Here is an 18,329-nt window from a genome sequence, read left to right as displayed (position 1 = left end):
TTCCTGCCTCCATCCCGCTCCCTCCCGCATCTTCCCCGCCGCCACTCCCGCCGGCGAAGCGGCCGATCGACGCTCTCACGACGGCGAGGAACTGAGAAAACCGTGAACCTTAAAAAAAATCTCGGAGTCGAGTCACGTCGGTCCGCGAGGAGTTTGCAAGCTTCCACCTCACGTTCTCTTTCTTTTTCTAGCTGCGTCACTGGTGCCTCCTCGATTTTAAACGGGGAAAAAGTATCTACGCCTACGCGGTGACGTTCGTCCAGAGGCATCGACACACTTTACCGTTATATATATATATATATATATATATATATATATATATATATATATATATATATATACACACACATATATATATAGAGAGAGAGAAATACAGAAAAAGAGAGAAAGAGAGAAAGAGAAAGAATCGAAACGGCTATCGTAAGTTTTGTGTTGTACAGCTTGGCGCCTAGCTCTATGTACCATAATGTTATTAACGCGTAAGAAATTGTTCCACACACAGAACCCTTGTGCATTCCCGTCTCGGTCCGCCCTTCCTCTCCCTTCCCTCCTTCCCTCCTCTCCTATAAGCCCAATCGTTTAAATTTTGCGAATACTTGTACATACGTATACAACTATGGGAAAGGTCCTTTCGCGAGGGTACCTTCGACGAGGTCTTGTGGCTAATGCCTGACGGCGCACGATCGTCAATAATTCATGGAAAAGCGCGGTATCGGGCTCGCCTCTTTGAATCCGATTTTTTGCGCGACAAGGCTCGTAAAGGTGCACTTGTTGGCGCGCGTGGACTCGAATCTCGTCGAAGGTGCGACTGTCGGACGCACTGTATGCCCTTTCGGGACGATCGACTCGAATGGATAAACGACTGTGCTAATTAGATGAGACGTACTCTCGCAGTCATTGCGCGATTGATCATCGAGCATCGATCGCACGTGTGATCCCGAGTATTCGCTCGTGATATGTTCAGGTGAAACGGCAAAGAAGAACGACGCGCGAGGCGTCGCGTTGTACACGGCCGAATCATACGATATACCGGCTTTGCCGTTCCATCATCAGTTGGAGCGGATGCTCGGGAGCCTCGCGAACAATAGAGCTAGTGAGTGTCTCGAAGATATCTGCGGCGGTGTTGACATTTTTACGATCTTTCACACGTATTTCAGAGGTATTTCGCGAAGATTTCGAAAATTATTGCCCTGCGATTTGACGCGTGTGATGTGCGAACTCACTTGTGTGTCGTTATTAGGTCACAATAGACTCGAGAGTTGCCCGTATCTTTTCGTTGAGGGTCTGCAGGAGTCACTGTGGAGACCTTACGCGGAGAGACCTGTGTGGAAATTGCTAATACCCGGAAACCCGGAATAGCCTAGGTGCGAATTTTCTAGGCACTATCTACAGCCTATCTTACAAACTTGCGGTTTGTTCTTTTTAACTATACTGCTGAACTAGTGCAATAAGTTAAAGTGAAACAAATATATTTTCTTTCACTCTAACTTATTGCGCTAGTTCAGCAGTACAGCTGAAAAAAAACAGAGCACTGGTCAGCATCTAGCTCTATGTGTAACCTTAGGTCTGTTCTTTTTAGCTGAGCTATCTGAACTGGTGCACACCAGTGCGATAAGTTAGAGTGAGACAGATATATTTTGCTTCACTCTAACTGATTGCACCAATTTAGGCAGTTCGGATAAAAAAACAGACTTCTTGTAAAACCTAGAGATATAAAACTATCCAGGCATTAGATAGCACTTTTCTATGCCGCTCAAGGCAGGTTTGCCCCCTAGCCAATGTTACATTCCAAGACATGTGAGATAAGTTATAAAAAATTATGTATCAATAATAATTAAATAACACAAGGATATTTATAAAATGAAGAACAGGCTTTAAAACATAATAATGTAAAAAAGAAAATTGGCTTACTGGTATGAAGGTGATTGATTTATCATTATAGCTTTCACATCTTAAGCTTAAATAACAAGATGCTTTTTAACTTTTTTTCGATTTAAGAATAGTCTTTTCATCCTCTATGACACGTGTCACGTGTCACGTTTATCTACTGCTACCTACTATCTACTGCTAGATCGCAAAGAATGCACACGAAACGAACCTAAGAAGCTGTGTTGCGTATTACACTGGTGCAAACAATGCAGAGAAAAAGAACAAACTTATAAATTGAGCTCCGTGGCACCGTCTATATTGAGAAAACAGCTATTGGCCAGCCTGAAGATTACGATAATTAGAGAGCAAAACTAATTGGAATCTCTATTCAGAGATGATGAAATATTTACACGAGCTAGCGTCCGTCTAGCGCCTATCCAGATAAATAATATCGGCAAAACTGAACAGACGCTAAACCAGTTTTTGTCAAACAAATTTCCACACGGGAAACCGCCAAATAGGCAAAGGCATTTGATGTATTTTGACCGAAATACGAAAAAAATCATCGTGCATTTATGATATTTGTAATTAGGAGAAACATCCGCAGGATGCTGCAGAGAATTTTCTTGGAGAAAAGGTCGAAATGAAAAGCGAATAAATTATTTGAATGAACATTCGGCGCGTGGTGCAGCGTGAGACTATATTTTTATTTATTACAAATTTTAAAGAAATTTCATTTTTTATTTATTTCAAATTTTAAATGCAAATTCGAGCTCTGTAGCATTCTCGCCGCTTATGCGGAGAGGATGTTAAAGCAAATTTGGTGAGCAAATATTAATGTCGGCGTGGCAAAATACGTCAAGTTGCATATATCACGAAAAGTGTAGCTCAGCTGCACTAACTTCAGTTGCTGCATCGTTGTGAGCGATACATTAGTATTTGCGTGTGTATGGACATATACAACTACACAAACAGGACGGTGTTTCGTATTCTCACCATACAAGATCTCCAAAGTCAAATTAGAATTTGCTCTTGGCTCCTGCATACCCTTAGGGTGAGTTTCACCAACTCCGGTTAAACTAACCGACGGTTGAATTCTAATTACTGGAGTACAAACATCGAGACTGAATATACATTATCATAAAAAGTCTCAATTGTTATCTTTCACCAATAAGTGTGTGACTTCAATGACTTAAAAATCACATTTCGGCACACTTATCGATAAAAGAGAGTTGGAAAAATATAAGCTTTTACTATCATTTACCTTAATCAACGTAAGACGAAATGAATAGCACACTGAGGTTCAGTACGACAGTGTTTATGGCACTTGAAATTGAAATTGGCTACTCTGCTACTTTTAACCGTCGGTTAGCTTAAGCTCGGAGTTGGTGAAACTCAATAAGATCACTCTTTCGATTGATGCGAAAACGTCTCGCTGTTTCCTCGTCGCTTATTTCCCCGGACCTGCCGGCACCTCTCAGAGGGCGTAATTGCCACGGGGACTTTATCAAATCGCAGATAATTTTCGAGACCGCACCGGTCTGATTTCTAATCGTTGTCTGATAATGAGGGGAGAAAAAAAAGAAAGAGGAAAAACGTAATTCGCGAGTTCGTGAAGAACGTTTATTAGGGAAGAGGCGCGCTCGGACAAGAAAGTGTCGCACGTCGCCATGTGTACGCTGCACGCCCAGCAGCCCTTAAATGCCGACAATCAAGGCTAGTGCAACTAATCAAACGATAATAAATAGAAGCGGCGAGAAGAAAAAAAACTACTTAATAATTTTAATGAGTACACTCGTGAACGATCGGTTCGCGCGTGTTGTAGGCCGCGAGACGCGAAGCCCCCCGTCGTATCCCTCGCCGGAGCTGTCGGAGAAGCGATCGGTCGGGCAGGCTTCGCGGGGGCGATTCTTCGCGAGGATAAAAGTAGGCGCGAAGGATCGCTATAGGTCGAGACGATGTGCCCGCTGTTGACCGTAGAAAGTACAAAGATGCAACGCGCGTAATGGAGGGAATCTTGCGACGCACGAAACCTTTCCGCGACTACGAAACAGAACTAATTGAAATCCCCGGCTCGAAGACGCGCCTTCCGCGTCTCCCCCTACCACGTCTCCTTTGACATGCATTGCAAGTATACCCTCGTAACGAAGCTTATCCGTCAAATTAACGCGCGTGCCGCAATGCGCGACGGGCAAGACCCCTCCATTACGCGACAAATGAATGGTCGTTTGTAGTGAAAAACAAAAAAGTTCGTCGTCAACAATATCGCTTCCATTTATCCCCGAGTAAGTATAACGCGAGCGATCGAGAAAAGCGACTCTTTCGATCCACGAAACGAGAGAAAGCGATCGAATGAAAGAGAACGAGGAAAACCGCTGGGGACGAAGAAGAGATGAGGAAGGCAAATGGGAGGGAGGAGGGAAGGAAGGAGAGAGACGAACGGTGGAGCGAGTGAGAGTGCGCGCGACAAAGAGAGAGAGAGAGAGAGAGAGAGAGAGAGAGAGAGAGAGAGAGAGAGTGTGTGTGTGCATATGTAAATCTCACAATCAATTATTAAATATAATAAACGGCAGAAAGTGTGCGAGAGGCAAACTAAACGTAAGCGTAGGGGGCGTTGGAAAAATAAAAAAGAAAAAAAGACGATTATCACCGGAGGCAGGCACGCAAACAAGCATGCGCGAGTTATGAAATTAATCGCAACAGAGAAACCTTGGTAGCAGCGCATAAGGGTATCTATAGCTTTTGGTAACGTATTATCGCCGCTAGGCTAAAGAGAAAACACACACACACACATAAAAGGCAAGAAAAGATACACTCATATAGAGACATATGTAAGAAAACAACACGCACACAAGACACGCGTACACACACGTTTACACACACATACACGCGCACAAGTGTACACATCCCACGTGTTAAGGCTCCTTGTACTTCGCCACGGCCATGTTGAAATTGTGATGTCACAAGCGGCATACTGACGAATATTGCGTACCATTTCTAAATAAAGATAAATATAGACGAAAAAGTACCTGAGACTGCTTGAGCATCTTTGTAAAATTGTCTAAAATGTATCCCTTTCCCCTAACGATTAATAAATAGTATAAATGGTGAAGTGAGACCTGCGGACAAAACAGAATCACTTCATCGTGTCTCATTTCGCCATTTTCCACCATTTATTATACGACTATTTATTGATCATTAGGGGAAAGGGATAGCTTTTAGACAGTTTTAGAAGTGTTCTCAAGCAATTTCGAATGCTCTATCGTCCATATTTATTTTTATTCAAAAATTACACGTAATTTTCGTTAGCGTGTCGTTCTTCACTTCTGACGTCACAAATCTGACATGGTCGCGGCGAGGTGCAAGCCTTAAGAGAAGAGAAACCGATAATTCACACGCGGAACGCAATGTGTGAGATTTGGGCCCGTGCGAACGCACGCACACACGAACGAACGACAAAGTCACGTAAGTTGAATGCACTCGTCGCACAGATCGATCGATCGATTGCGAAAAGTCAGCCGTATCAGCGCAAAGCAATTGGAGACCGGGAGAGATGGAGAGGAAGGAAACAAAAATCTCCACTCATTCGTTGATCCTTGACGGTGGGAAATAGTCGACAACCGTGATCTCTTTGGCGTGATCGATAAGCGAAGTTTTGGACACCTTTGAGATTTGCGAATCGAACGAACTGTGTGCACGAAAACGAAGTGGATGCTGACGCGTAGAAGATACGCATGTCAGTTGTCCGATCGTTTGACGATCGATTACGCTGGCGAGCAATGAAGGAAAGTAGTGAAAACGGGAAGAAGGCAGGACAAGTCGACCGTTTAGCGACGAGTGGATCACTTTCGTTCCGACGAAATTTGTAGCTCGAAACGAGTCTGTGCTTGCTCAGAGCACCGTGTCCGGCTGTCTCGAAGGATTGTTTTTTATATCTATTTCGTCGAAACACCCGCGTGACACGCGCCCATCGCATGAGGGAGCCACGGACGTCGTTCGGATCGCTCGATCGATCTCTCGCCTTCGACATGTAGCGCGGAACGGGCACGAAAGTTATTTCTACTTCGATTTTTGGCGATATTCGCACGGACCTGCACGCGGAAATATCCACGAAATCGGCCAGTCGGCGACTCGTGCACGCGTACAACGCAAAATGACGGGGAGAATGGCGGGGGGGGGGGGGGGGGAGGAACAGAAGAAAGAGGGAAAAAGAAACACGAGCGATCTCTCTCTCTCCGGCGCGATTGACAGATCGAAAGTGTCGGGGATACGCGATAACGCGATCGGGGGGTTGAGGATCTGGGAGGAATAACGCGAAATTTGTAACGTTTTGATATTTGACGTCTCTACGTGTGATATCAGCTTATGCAGTTATTAATCCAGTAGAATTTACCAGCATTCGCTGTGCGAACCTTCGAGTCTGATTTGTCGGGCGAAGTACGGCAGGAGATCGCGAAGATCGGGTCCGATCGCGGAATTTCAAGGCACGACCGACTTCTCGTTCATGGCCGTTAGTTGGTCATGCGTCGCCGATTTCGCGGATATCGTCCAAGTTATCTTCCCACGTAACACCCACGAGATAATCATGTTATTAAGACTCTGCGTTTTTTAATATCAGCGAGGCTCGGCCCGGGCATCGGGCGGACAAAGTGTTTTCAATAAACTGTTACATTACCTGAAGTATACTTAATTCTTCCTCAAAAAACACATTCGAACGCGCGTTTGGCAGGCCGACTGGCGGACAGCGTAGCCGAAATCGAGAGAACGGCTCGTGGATTACGCAAGTTATGGTCTCCCGTCGAGGAAGCAAGAAGAAACATCCGAGGCGGACGAAATTGCACAAGCGTGGAACGGACAATCGCTCGGGCAACCGGTAAAACATTGCATCGTGACTAGAGATAAAAATAACTTAGTTTGATAGATGATAACTTACTTGGTAATTTTGGAAAGCTAGTAAAGAGGTAATTTAGAAAAAATTAAGGAAATTAAATATTTTTAGTATGAAACTCAAATGGAGCATTTAGTCTTTAAGATATTAAAAGCAAGATATTTTCAATATTATAAAATATATTGATATACTATATATAGCATATAGTAATTAGGAAACTAGATACATAGTAACTAGAGAAACTTCAAAAAATTTTAAAGTCTTAATCTATATTTTTCATATATCTCGAAAACAGTCTTAATTTATATTTTTATTATATTACTATCTTACCGACTTATTTTCATTTATTATCTTGCTGTTTCAACGACTAGATTGTAGTATATATAATTGAAAATTTTTAGTAATATTTTAAAAAATGAAAGCTTTAATATTTTTGAAAGATTGTAAATAATTTCCCTTCTTTCATCTTCTCTGAGAGATCTTACAGAGATTATCAGATATATATTTGATAAGAATATAAGAAGAATGTTGTTTTATCTTGTTAATGCAAAAAATATGAATATTTGTGCATGAAACTACCAAAACAATGAATTTTATCAAAATTACAAATAAATTATCATCTTACCGTAAGTAATCGTTTTCTTTTATTCTTTTATCTTTGAATTTAACAGTATTAACATTTTTAATCGTGACGTGTATTGCCAATGGCGCATGTTAAACTATTCAACATCAAATTTGCTTTGACATTCTAAATCGTTTCCAATGAATTTCGTAGTACTGGTTACGAATCTGGCCGTAAAAATAGCGTATCACGTCAGATCTTCATAGAAACCTCAATCAAAGTTTAACGACTCAGAATGAAGCTCAAGACTATAATAAAAAGTTATTAAAATTTTGATACTTCTGATCCCAGACAGGGAAGGTTTTCCCGAAAAAAAATTGATGAAAATATAAGAAACATTATTTACCACAGTATCTCTCATACATTTCCAATTAATCGTTACGAAATTTAAAAAAAATCATTCTGATTACATGATTTTACGATTAGAATTGCCCGTTACTAAAATTCTTTAAAAAATCTTTCTAATCATGGCTTTGAGCTGTCACTGCTTTCTGAAGCATGTCCTCATCGAAAGATGTAACTCACACAAAAATATCAAGATTTTGGCAACTTTGACTCAAGTTTTCTTAATTGACATGGATATGCTATTTTTAGCCAGATTAGTGATAAAAAATCTATCAGAAATGACTTGATATAATTTAAAGCCAAAAAAGAATCTCATTTTGTGTCAACCAGTATTATTTAAGAGTTGCTCGGAAACTATGTTGAAGGCTGCACGAGCATCCATACAGGACGCGTTCGAAAACCCTTCGCGGAGTAAAAACAATCACGGATCCAATGGACTCCAACATTCTGTCGAGACGTTCGTCTAACAGCAGCATCGTTTATCTTGGCTCGTTTCGCAAAAGTCCACAGCTTATAACATTAGAGGACAGCAGCGAAAGCTTTTCCGAGAGAGTCGTGCGAACGAAAACACGGACCGACATTAAAAGCGAAAATATAACATCGCTCGAAGTAACAACATACATGCCGTTTGTATTTATTAGAGAACTTCAAAGGATTATTTCTCATTACGTTAGAATGTAAAGCGCGTGTAAATGTACGCGATGACAATTTCACGGTATCGATTACACATATAATTGACCATACAGGAATGATCCAACCCCACAAAATTATGATTATATAGTTGTCACCAATGGATAATTCATACGTCTTTCTACAAAAAAAAAATATTTAACCTTATGAGCGCCTAAAATCAATGAAAGGACAGTTTTTACTTTCTACTAGTTGAATCTTTTTTTACTAATTGCATCGTTTGAATTTTTTCACAGTTAAGTTTGTCAATGTGTACCTTTGAAAAGAAGAAAATGGATCGTGCTTGGACGATCGCGCGAGATTTGAAGAATCTCGGCGCTACCTACAGAGTGTCCGGTAACTCACAGAGGAGTCGCGATGTACAGGTAGATTAAGTCAAACTGAACAAAAAATTCTGTATCATTTTGCGAATAATTATGTAAAATTATGAATTATTAATCCAAGAAGATTCGCAAATGATCACGTGCCATACGATAGATGAGTGATGGCGACGTTTATCATTGTATGCTTATATATTAGGTCCAACTGAAGAAAAAAGTCGTCTGTTATTTTTCAAATAACCACGTGGATGTTTAGTTATTCAGTAAAAAAGTTTGGTGCATTATCGCGCACAACTGTATAGCAAACTTCTTTAATTAATAATATTCTTAATTCATTTTAATTAATAATATTTTAATTAATAATACAAACTTTTTTAATTAAAGCATATATGTAATCATTTGGAAAATGGTAGAGGACTTTTTTGTTCATTTTAACCTAATATACAAGAATACAGCGGCAGACTTCGGTATCGTAACTCATCTATCATATAACGCGGGATTATTCACGAATCTACTATGATTAATAACTTAATCTTACGTGATTGTTTACAAAATGGTAAAGGTATGGTATCTACCTGTATACCGCGGCTCCTTCATGAGTTATCGGACACCTTGTATATACTTTTTCAATCATGTACCAAATTGTCTTCATTCTTTTCGAAACGTACTACCCGTGGATTGGATCGTTCTTGGCCGACAACTATGGTCGACTGAGGAACATTTGTTACAAAAGTGTCCAACTCGAAAGATTGCCTTTCTCAAATGTAATCCCGGCCGTCTATTTTGTAAGGCACATACGTCGCCGTGAGAAAATTTTTCGACAAAGAGGACACCGCCTCTATTTCCGCCTTGCCCTTCCGCAATATGCTCAGCTCCTTCGATACAGCTTCGCTCACGTAAGCTCGCGCCTCGATGGATCTCAATTTCGCGATGTCGGCCTCGGTGAGCGGGGTTGTTCTCGCTCCTAAAGTAAGCAATTCTGACGGAAAGATCCCGAGCCAGCGCGCTTTAGGGCACGCCAAGTACTCGTTCTCTTTGCAGAGAGCCGTGGAACCGAAGCTGCAGAAAATACATCTCGGTATAATGAAATTCACCGATATGACTGAGAAATTTGTATAAGTCACGACTATACGTCTCACATTTTGCATCGAGCGTAAAACTCGTGATAACGTCAACGTTGAGGCTCTCCGTATTCTCGCCGTAGAACTGTCGATAGGTGACGTCAGAGATAAGAAAATACACGATAAAAATCCTTATAAAATGCGTTAAAATAAAAAGAGATATCCATAAAATAATACTTTGAGTCGATCAGGTATAGAAAAGGCACCCTATATTTTCAGATGCGGAAAAAGATACAGCAAAGTTCTTTAATTATTCTGCTTAGAGCATATACAAGCTGAGGAATTTTTGGATTAAGCAAATATTACTCTAGCTGACAGCTTCAGACTTTAAATTAAAAAAATTTTTTTTTCATTTTCGTCACATATTGTACAATGATCCTATTTATTTTTGCATATACTTTTATTACGTGAAAGCATTTATAACTCTGTATAATACGACGTAAACTTTGCAGCAAAATGTCAATATCCCGTCAGTAAAGTTTTCACCTTCAGCATCCCTTTAATTGCAGTTATTTTATATTATTTATCTATTTTTTGTCGATTGTTAGAAAACAAAAAGAGAGTTTTCAGAATCCTTTACAAATATGTTCAATCGAAGGGTAGATTATATGAATATGTCCTTTGATTTCAATGTATTCAATGTATTTATGAAAATTTTGGACATGCGTCTTCTCACTTCTGACGTTATCAGTCGAGAGTTTCGTGACGAAGGGACAGGAGTCTTAAAGGGACTGGAGGGTTAGATTGCCTGAAAATCATGTTTGTTCTTTCACAATTTTTTATGACAAACTGAATGAATATGCAAAAATGTTATTTTGATGCGTATTTATATAACATATAAAGAGAAGAAAAATATAATTTTGATGATCAAATACTCAATATAAGTGTATAGTACGTGCAGTTAAAATATATTTAGTTTTTCTTTTAAAGGTCGTCATTTTGCAGTAATATCTTGACTCTCAATAGCTCAATTAAGCTGAATTTTAAGTAGAAAATTTCCCTAAGCTTGTCATTATCGTGTGAACCACTATAATAGAAATTGAGTAAAAATTAACAAAATTGCAAATATCTTAATGGAATAGTATTAAATTTTCAGTTCTTTTATAGTAAAAAAATTAATATTTTAAAATTAAATATTTTTACGAGTTTTTCAGTGGTTCACATGATAACGACAAACTTAAGGAAATTTTCTACCAAAAATTCAGTTTAACTAAACTACCGAGAGTCAAGATATTACCACAAAATGACGACCTTGAAAAACAAAACGAAATATATTTTTTACTGCATGTACCATACTTATATTGAGTATTTGATCATCAAAATTATATTTTTCTTCTCTTTATATGTTGTATAAATATACGTCAAAAAATAACACTTTCGCATATTCATTCAGTTTGTCATAAAAAATTGTGAAAGAGCAAGCATGATTTTCAGGCAATCTGATCCTCCAATCCCCTTAAGAAATGCGAAAGGACAGACAGGAGAAATTATTCCAGATAGGAAAAGTTCCACTAAAATGCGGCGGTGATTTGGACCAAATTACCGGTAGATTAACATGATGTCCACGCCGAAAGGGTCCGCGTCCACGACAATGTAAACCGGCAGGTCCATCTTGTCGGACAACAGCTTGACGAACATCCTCGTGGCTACGTCCGGGTAGCCCTTGCCCGTCACCAGAATACAGTTGAGAGCGCGAGGACAATTCTCTTCGAGTAACTTTTGAAAGGCCGCTTCCTTCTCGATCACCAAAACGAACATGGCTTTCGCGAGGATGGAAGTCACGTTTGAGACGATCTGCGGGATCAGCGTGCCTCCCGATATCGCGCAGTCGATGACTTCATTGTCGACTAGAGTGATGCTCATATTTCCCGCCACCAGTCCTTTCGCCGTCGGCAGCAATCCTGGAAAGACTCCCGCTTATCGGTCCTCTAGTTCCGCGCATTTATCATTATCGCGTGTGATGATTATCTACTGTTATTTGATCTATTTCTATTTATTATTATTATTATTTTCATCTTGAGTGTACCCATCAGGTGGAGCGACAGCTAAAATGCCGTTTTCAAGCTCAACCTGAACTTACACACGTGCGTAAAATTAAACCAAATAAAATTCAGTCGACTTCTACACAACGTCCTTCGTAATCAAGTATTACTCAACGGACTTACTCAAATCCCACGGCGCGCATTTCAACAGATTCGCGACGTTGTTCAACGCACGATCGATGTATCGTTGATTGGGCGCCAAGCTCTCGGTCGTTGGGTTCTTCAGATCGTAGTAGAACGATCTTTTTGTCTTAGTCGTGTTGGTCAGTAGCAAACAATGCGTCTCGGCCATTATCATCATCATCAGGACGAATTTGTCTCTGCTGCGTCTCGCCGCAAAATTCACGGTCGTTCTTCCCGAATTCTCGTTGGCGTTTTCTCGCGTGTCTCGCTGCTCGGCGAAATCTACTGGAGATTCGCTGAAATATGCTGTGTTCTCCTGGGAATCGATCGAGTATCCCGGGTAAATGGTTTCCTCCTGCGACTCGAACTCCGTGGTGCTGTTTCGTCCACCGATATACGATATACACGGTGATTGGCCGTTGGCAATCTGTTCTATTATCTTCAGCGTGACGGCTTCGATGCGCGCGATTAAATCCTCCCTAGACATTGCGCGTGATGAATTTCAATTGTGACACGCATAATGAGCCAAAGTTTGCGTTTGCGAATTGCTTGCGAATAATACACATAATGCACGGGGCTGAGATGTTTAACGGGATATTTTACCTGAATGCTTCATTGTCGACTGTCGGTATGTCGATACATTTCTCTTCAACGTCCAGATATTTTTCGCTGATGGGTGCAATTGTTCGCTCACGAAATTTCCCGCCCGTTTTTGGCATTTGCTTTTCCTAAATAGAAGAAGAATGCGATGCTTACGTGAAGAAATAAACTTAAGGAGACGCTGAAGTCGATAACAAACTCTAACAATATCGATAACGCAGAGACAATCGTCACTAATACACGCTAAATCACGCTATTCTTTTCGTATTTCTTATACATATAGAATTGACGTAAATGTATGTTGCTTTGTTTTATTCATATTCAGCGGAAAACGTAATCACGCATATGTAGAAATCTTTCTGCACATTTTTCGGATACTCTTAAGCTTCTAAATGCGAAGGTACAGCAATGTTTTTCAAAATTTTTTTGTTTGCAGCATCCACAATTTTGATAGGTACAAGCTGCGGAACTTTTGGATTAAACAAATATGCTAACTGACAGCTTGACATTTAAATCTTTTTTTTTTTACGTTTTCGTCACATATTGAGTAATCCCAGGTAACACATACACATATCAGAAACATTTCTTAAACATATCTATAGTTTTAGAACCGTAAAGCACCAATAAGAAACGTTTTAACAAGAACTTTTCTGAAACCTTATTTATGAAACGTTTATAAAATATTTTAAAACGTTTATAAAACGTTTCTTCAACGATTTTTTTTCGCAAAAATAACGTTTCATCTAACGTTTTTTGAGTAGACATTTTTTACTCATGAGAAACGTTTCAGAAACGTTATGAAACGTTTTGGAAACGGTTATGTAACGTTTGGTTCTAACGTTTATAAAACATTTCTAAAACATGTGTATGCTATCTGGGATGCTGCTATTTATTTTTGCTATTTCATACTTTCATTGCGTGAAAGCATTTGTAATTCTGTATAACCAATACGAATAAAGTTTGCAGAAAAATTCTGTTGGTAAAGTTTTCGGTTTCAGCATCCCTTTAACATAACGTCAATATTTCTTATCGTGTATTATTCATTAGTGGATGCGTTCTCTCTAAAAAAAAAATAGAACATTGAAAATGAAAAAGGTAACGCTACGTGATAAATTGTTCAAAATTGTTATTTATCGCATGTGCGTAAAACATTCTAAATGTCCACATGGTAAGTTTAGTTTTCCTCGCGCTTACATGCGCGCCACAGGTAACTTCAATGTGTACAATGCGGCTTTTTGTGCAGGGATCGTTTCTATCGGTAGAACTGATCGATTTTTTCCTTCAGAATAAACGCGGTCATCGTGTCCATCGTTTAGACGCTTTATATAACTTTTTATCTTTTAACTTTTAGTATTAAACAATGTGCCAATGATTAAAACGTTAATAATATATTTATATTTAATATTTCTAACAAATATACCTTAACTATTTGCTAAAAGATATTTCTTTATGCTAATTTGGAATATTATTTAATAAGCATTCAATCATTGAGTCTATATTATTCGGTAATTAGAACATGATTAATTTCTTAATTCAGATTAATTATTGCAACCGAAATTATCTAATATCTTATTGAAATTATGATGTTTATATTATAATTATATTTATAATATCATGTATAATATATAATATTAGTAATTTATATTAATATTTAATATGTTATATTTATATTTAACATTACATATTAATATTTTAATTAATTATACATACTTATGTATTATAGATAATATTAATATTAATTACTAATATTAAGTATTATTAATATATATATATATGTGTATATATATATATATATATATATATATATATATATATATATATATATTAATAATTATAATATTAAATATATTTTATGTTTATTTTATTTCCTATTATTTTTTAATCGTTGGCAAATCAGTTTTATGTAAACGTTACTTTTAACGATAATTATATGAATTATTTATTAACAACAATATAAAACTGATCGCGTTTTCTTATTAATTCAGCAATTGGTACATTGACTTTATATCTATGGCTCGTATAAAAATATGTATAAAGCCCTCGCGTAAAAATCAACTCATTTTACGTGCACCTTTCGCCGCTATATTTTCGACCGTTTAAGATCATAAAGGAGTTTAAGATCATAAAGCATTTACGAGGTCCCTTCGCAGTAAAACGACGATGCGTGGGAAAAGCAAATTGATTATATAAAAGTGTTCTTTGTGAGAGACAATGGCAGATGTCGACGGCGAAATATCGTGTCAATCGTTACAAATTTATCTGCAAAAATATCACCGTAATTCGCTTAATCACGAACACGATAATGTCCCGTCATGTATAACGATAAAGTGCGCGCACGCGTTTATTCATTTACGTTTGTTAATTTACGGCAGATTAATGCGCGCGGGTCGGCATGTCACAAAGAAATCACCCAGTTATTTAATTAATTCCACCGATAAGGAGCGCGCATCAATCGCCGGACGATTGATTTTTACCTCGCCCGCTTTCGTTCGCATTAAATCCACGCTCGTGCGGAAGCACGTATCATTGACTGCGCAAATATCGCGCGCGGTTTATGCGCCGGTGTGGCGTGAAAAATTACGGCATTGAAAGGACCGTCATTAGAGACCGACAGAGGAGAACCGAACGGAGCGAGACGAGAGGAGAAGAGAGGAGTACGCAGAGCGAAGGATCCGGATTCGCTTTTCAATCGTCGTCGAATGTTACGGGAGGAGTTAAAGGGCGACGCGAGCAGATAAAAATCTACCGTCTACACGAGGCCGACATTCTCACAGCAATAAACATATTAAATCCTGGCATGGCGGGGCAAAGTATTGGCCGCGACGGCCCGGCCCGGGTCCCGTGCTGGGGTAGACATTAATTCTTCTCTCGATCGCACACCGGCGTTCATATCGAAGTGGCGAATCTCGAGAGAGCCGGACACCCCGCTGAGCATTTGTGCGAGCACCGACCATTGAACGGCGCGCTACTGTACGCGCTAAAGACACTTCAGGGACTTATTGTGAGCGTGAAACACACCCCTCACTCCGCAAAACGTCCGATTGTAACGTAATTCGACTGCGGACTCGCCGCCACTTTCGCCGGGAAACCGCCGGGAAAACGACCGCGGCCAATTAATCGCTTCTGAGTTCTGAAATGCTTTGGTTAAGTTAGCTAACTCTTTTTCTCAGCCTACTTAGACATTCTCGCTGTTTTGGTTTTTAAGTACGAATATTTAGACTTTCAACAGAAAATACGTAAACATTTGTAGAATACACATGTATTCTATGTTGGAAGTTTAAATATCCGTAGAGCTAAAGAAATAATAAGAATGTTTAGGATTAAATATGTATCTAAAAATTGATTCCAGAACGCCTTTTAGAGTCACAAAGATAATCATTTGTATGATATTTTTACAAAATTAAGAAAAACGTGGATTTTACAGTTACAGGGATTTTACAGAAACGTCAACAATTATTGTACGAATAACGTCTGTACACACTGTGTGAGGTAAAAATATCTGAAAAGATGAAAAATATTTATTCAGTGGCTTCCCTATATAATAACATATCTACTTAAATTCTTTTATTTAAACAGATTAAATAATTGCTTTCGTGCTAAAATTCGAAGAAAATGTATATGTTCTCTTATTTGATAAATATTTTGTTAGTATGAGTAAATGTATTATTAGTATATCCACCGAATAAATACTTTTTATTTTTTTAATATTTTTCTCTCGATTGCAAGTATAATTAGCGTGCGAGATATATCCGAAAATTACGACCGATTTATGCAAGAAGCTTATAGCGCACTGAGAGAAATTATTCGATAAGAAATTAATAAACGGATATTTCTGATCAAAATACCGATGATTTTTCCAATAAGAAATATTGATTCATAATTTTTTGATTGGCTTATCTAATGAAATGCCATTATGATCGGAAGACCCGATTAAATTTAATCGGATGTCCTGATCGGATATAAAAAATCATGGGTATTTTGATCGGAAATATCCGTTTGTTAATTGTTTATCGGATAATTTCTCTCAATATGCAACAAACATAGAAGTAGCGTGCGTTGAATGCAACCCCACGCCGTACAAATTTCCCATAATAATCTACAACAAGCGCCAGTACAAACGTTTTCACAAATGAGCAGTACATATTGCGAGGGAGGGGAGACAATGAATGCTAACGAGCTGTGGGGGTAACTCTCGACGTGCGCCCGAAATATTTCATCAGCGCAACGAATAACCTCACGCACGTTGATTCATTTGGGAATATTTTCAATAATCTTGCAAATATTATTCCGGAGAAGGACAAGGAAATGGACTGAGGAGTGATGATAAATTCGCGTCGTCAGCCGTGCACGTGATATTCACGAGATTGAAATACCATCTCGGAAAGAGAGAGAGAAAGGCAAAAAGAAAGAGAGAGAAGGAGAGAGAGAGAGAGTTCCGGCCTCTTAGATACTCATAACGGGACTATTCATGAAAAAGTAATGCTGGGGCGGCCGAACGTCGTGACGCTCGCGTTCGGTTTTGCATTAAAGACACTCCAAGGCTACGCTGTTACAAAGGGGGATAGTGTTACATTGTGCAACGAGCACACAGCGGAGAGAAACACCCCTGAGAATGGCCTCGCCAGCCCTCAAATAGCCCGTATATACAACTATATAACACGCGTCGTCGGCGCGTCCTCAAAATGTCGGTTGGAGACACGGCGAGGATCGCGTAATCCTTCACGAGATCTCACGCGTTTCATACGCCTCGTCGTAAGTCCGCGAACGCGGGGGTAACCGTACGCCCGGCTTTTCACGAGGTCGGCGCGTACGTGCATACCAGGGGCCTTCGTCGCGCGTGAAAAGCGGCCTTATGCAAAACGCGACATGTACCTGTCGAGTCTCTTGACTTCCGGCTGATCGGAACACGCACTTAAGCGTGAGATCGCGGACTCGACAATTGACTACGAGTTTCCGCGAGTCTCGTTTTCGCGGTAATCCTCCTGTTTGCTACCCCTACGATTTTTGAACCCGGTCGAGGCTGATCGTTCGCCAGTCAAGCGTGAAAAATACCTGTCGCGCGTCAACCAGCTTCCTGCCGGTGTTGGTCAGGGATTTTCGAAATCCGATACGCCAGGTATTCTCTCTCAACAGTCGCGCAAGACGTAAATACCCCGAGTCCAATAGTGAATCGACCATGTTCGGAGCGTGGAGTCTATTCAAGAAATCGTAACAGCCGAGGTTTTCGATCAACCGACGCCGAGAGAGATCGGATCTGGCCGTCGTTCCCTTATTCACGTCTTCGTTCGAGGCGATTTTCAAAGATAACATCGAATTTGTCCAAACAGCGGGAATCGCGGCTGCGTAGCCGTGGGGGTTGGCTAACGTACAAACTTGGAATAAAGAAAGTCAGGAGGGTGACTTGTAGTCAAAGCTAGCCCGCTCACAATATTTGCCACGTTTCGCATTAATTGTGCAGAGGAGAACATGCGTATTTTGCAATCTTATCTGTTTGTTGAAATCGTCATCGAACGATTCGCGACTCGCAGATTGCAGAAGCGAAGCTTTAAAGCTCCTCGAACTTCGCCGCGACGGTCATATAGAATTTGTGACGTTAGAAGCGAGGAACATCGTACACTGACGAAAATTGCGTGCCATTTCTGAATAAATATAGAGCACTTGAAACTGCTTGAATATATATATATATATATATATATATATATATATATA

At 39.6% G+C, this 18,329-nt stretch overlaps 1 protein-coding gene across 1 annotated transcript in view; it reads right to left on the bottom strand.

The window, feature by feature from the left end:
- Positions 1 to 7,362: 7,362 nt before the first annotated feature.
- Positions 7,363 to 18,329, bottom strand: part of LOC116842217 (meiotic recombination protein SPO11) — a 70,869-nt gene continuing 59,902 nt past the window's right edge. Inside the window, exons 5-8 of the mRNA XM_032811094.1 lie at positions 12,624 to 12,748; positions 12,021 to 12,499; positions 11,399 to 11,756; positions 7,363 to 9,793 (exon numbers count right to left, since the gene is read on the bottom strand). Coding sequence (XP_032666985.1) covers positions 9,493 to 9,793; positions 11,399 to 11,756; positions 12,021 to 12,499; positions 12,624 to 12,748 — 1,263 coding nt within the window. The 3' untranslated portion in view covers positions 7,363 to 9,492. The remainder of the gene's footprint in view (positions 9,794 to 11,398; positions 11,757 to 12,020; positions 12,500 to 12,623; positions 12,749 to 18,329) is intronic.

The sequence above is a fragment of the Odontomachus brunneus genome, unplaced genomic scaffold (assembly GCF_010583005.1).
Source record: "Odontomachus brunneus isolate Ranch 3 - 2012 unplaced genomic scaffold, Obru_v1 Obru_scaffold_022, whole genome shotgun sequence".
Classification (NCBI taxonomy): domain Eukaryota; kingdom Metazoa; phylum Arthropoda; class Insecta; order Hymenoptera; family Formicidae; genus Odontomachus; species Odontomachus brunneus.
This window is presented reverse-complemented; position numbering and strand designations above follow the sequence as displayed.